The 2,593-nt window shown below is 50.2% G+C and overlaps 1 protein-coding gene across 1 annotated transcript in view; it reads right to left on the reverse strand.

The window, feature by feature from the left end:
- Window positions 1-2,359: 2,359 nt before the first annotated feature.
- Window positions 2,360-2,593, reverse strand: part of TBC1D30 (TBC1 domain family, member 30) — a 91,958-nt gene continuing 91,724 nt past the window's right edge. Inside the window, exon 15 of the mRNA XM_005872695.1 lies at window positions 2,360-2,584. Coding sequence (XP_005872757.1) covers window positions 2,360-2,584 — 225 coding nt within the window. The remainder of the gene's footprint in view (window positions 2,585-2,593) is intronic.

Genomic DNA, 2,593 nt, shown 5'->3' on the forward strand with positions numbered 1-2,593 from the left:
CTCAGGGCCGCAGTCAGGGGCCTCCACACCATCACTGCCTTCCTGGGCCCCCACCGCAGGTTGCTGGGAGCTGACTCACAGAGGGAAGAACAATTCTGTGCTGTCAGACATCCCTCAAGGGAACAAGGTGGCTCTGACTCATTGGGGGCGGGGGAGGAGAAAAGAATCCAAGGTGGAATCATTCTTTTCTGTAAAGTTTAGCAGGTGGAAGAAAATCGTGTCATTTGCTTCACTTTGGGAAACACACTGCGTCTCCGTTCCCGGATGGGTTGCAATGTCAGCCCCACTCTCCACCTACCCCTCCCCAAGACACAGGCTGTGGGCTTGGCTGCTTTTTAAGAAGCTACCTGCTAACTTCAGGCGGCACAGGATTCAAGCAAAACTGCAGTATCTTATCAGTCATGTTTTCCATCTTCCGTTCATCTGGGGGTCAAAATACTGCAAAGGGGATAAAATGGCTTTTTCTCGCTATATATGTCATTCTTGTGTTTCCTGTTCAAAGAAGCCCACACAACCACATTTTCCATTTTATTATAAAAATGTATACCTCTCCTAGTAAAAGCCTTGTCTAAAACTATAGCTTTGGTTTCAGAATTAGCGACCCAACTAGCCCAGATTACTAGTGGCTGCACCAGCACTACGCCTGCAAGCACGGCCATGGTCTTCCAGCAATGAGGATGAGAGGCTGAGCCTATTCTTCTCGTGATGCTGAGAGAAGGGGACTGAGGAGTGAGCCTTCGGTTTAGCCAAATGACAGCTGCATGTAGCATGTTTTAAAATGTACTATCTGCCCTGACTGGTTTGGCTCAGTGGATAGAGTGTCGGCCTGTGGACTGAGGGGTCCCAGGTTCGATTCCGGTCAAAGGCAGGTACCATGGTTGAGGGCACATTCCCAGTAGGGGGTGTGCAGGAGGCAGCTGATCGATGTTTCTCTCTCATCGATGTTTCTAACTTTCTATCCCTCTCCCTTCCTCTCTGTAAAAAATCAATAAAGTATTTTTTTAAAAAAAAACTAAAATGTACTATCTGTTCGGGTGAAAAGGGTTGAGCTGGTTTTGTGAAACCACGCAGGACTGTAAAGACCTGGAGGAAGGCCCTTGGAGTCAGGAAGGGAGTGCAGTATATGGCTTCCCAGTCGTGGTTTGTAGAACCTTTGTGGCCAGTGCATCTGCGTACAAAGAGCATGAAACCCACCTACTGCACTGGAGGAAATGTGGCTAAGTCACGCTGAAGAGGGGCAGTATTTACCTGGAGTATCCGAGGGGCTACTCCACCTCTCTGTGGCTGAGTTCCCATCTGCATAGTGGCATTAGCAGGTCTGCCTCTGACCTGCCGTGACTGGGGAGGAGTGGGTGAGAGAGAGCTGGAAAGCACTGGGCCTTCTCCAGAGAAAGGCAGTGTCCAAGTAACAAAATATTCAAAGTTCCAACCAAAAGAAGCACAAAATTCAAGTAGCAGAGTTGCAGGTGCTACGTTCTGGCTTTTGAGCAGAGCCTCACTGCATCTGCCGTGGAGAGCTGGTAGGTAAGTGAGCTGCAGAGCGGAGGACGCGGGGCAAGCTGCCCATACAGCCCATCATGTCATCCCACCACCGAGGACCACAACGCTCCTTAAGAGGAGCAAATGAGCCTTGGGGAAAGCTTAGAGGAATTAGCAAGCTGTTCTGAGCAGTTGCTGAGTGCCTATCCATTTGTGTTCTCTGCATAAGATCTTCAAGTTAGTGATCGACCTAAATTTCAACAGATAAAAGTTTCCTTCATTTTGCAGCTAGAAATAGAAAGGGAGGGAAAGGCTATCTGGAGCTTTCTCCTGCAATTTAACATAAGAATCAAAAACAATTTGAGACTGGCTGAAAGAAACGACTGAAGGAAAACTCACACATACAAACATGCCCCCCAATAGGGCATGAAGAGGGAAATAGGGAAGTTTTTTGCAGCCAAGAAACTTCCTTTCTTTTTACAATTCCTGTTCTAGCAAGCTAGTGGAGCATGCGTGCGTATTAATAACACCCAAAGGACCCTGAAGGCCCGCAGAACAGGAAGAAGGAAGAGGGACTAAGAGTCTAGGTACATAGTCTTTCCGAAACAGCTGACAATTAAAAATCGGGAAGACTTCACATTTTAAAACCACAATATTTATTTCGCCAACAAGAATCCATGGTACCGGTTATCAGTGGGTGGACAAACACCCCTAACCTAGCTCCCACCGTGAAACCTCCAATCCTTGTGTTTACAGATGCGGCCCACCTCTGGACCCATCTATCCGCTTTCCCGGGGCAGCTGCAATTCCTCTGGAGCCATGTGGCTGGCACCCCTGCTCCACCACGAAAAGGTGACTCTCAGGGCGAAGTTTCTGGGAGTCACCGCTTCTTCGTGCTACTGTTTCCACCGGCGGCTTTGCTGAAGCCCCGGCTCATGTGAGGAAAGTGCACGGTCGGGGTCCGCTCCGTGGGGCCGTACAGCCCCAGGTTCCTGGCGGCCGCTGACTTGCGCAGCGGCTTGACGCTGGGAAAGGGGCTGAAGATGGGAGTCTTGGGGCGGCTCCCGTGGGGAGGTCTGCCGGTGGCTCTGTCCTCCCCAGGCGCCTCGGGCAG

The sequence above is a fragment of the Myotis brandtii genome, unplaced genomic scaffold (genome assembly GCF_000412655.1).
Source record: "Myotis brandtii unplaced genomic scaffold, ASM41265v1 scaffold389, whole genome shotgun sequence".
In the NCBI taxonomy this organism is placed as follows: Eukaryota; Metazoa; Chordata; class Mammalia; order Chiroptera; family Vespertilionidae; genus Myotis; species Myotis brandtii.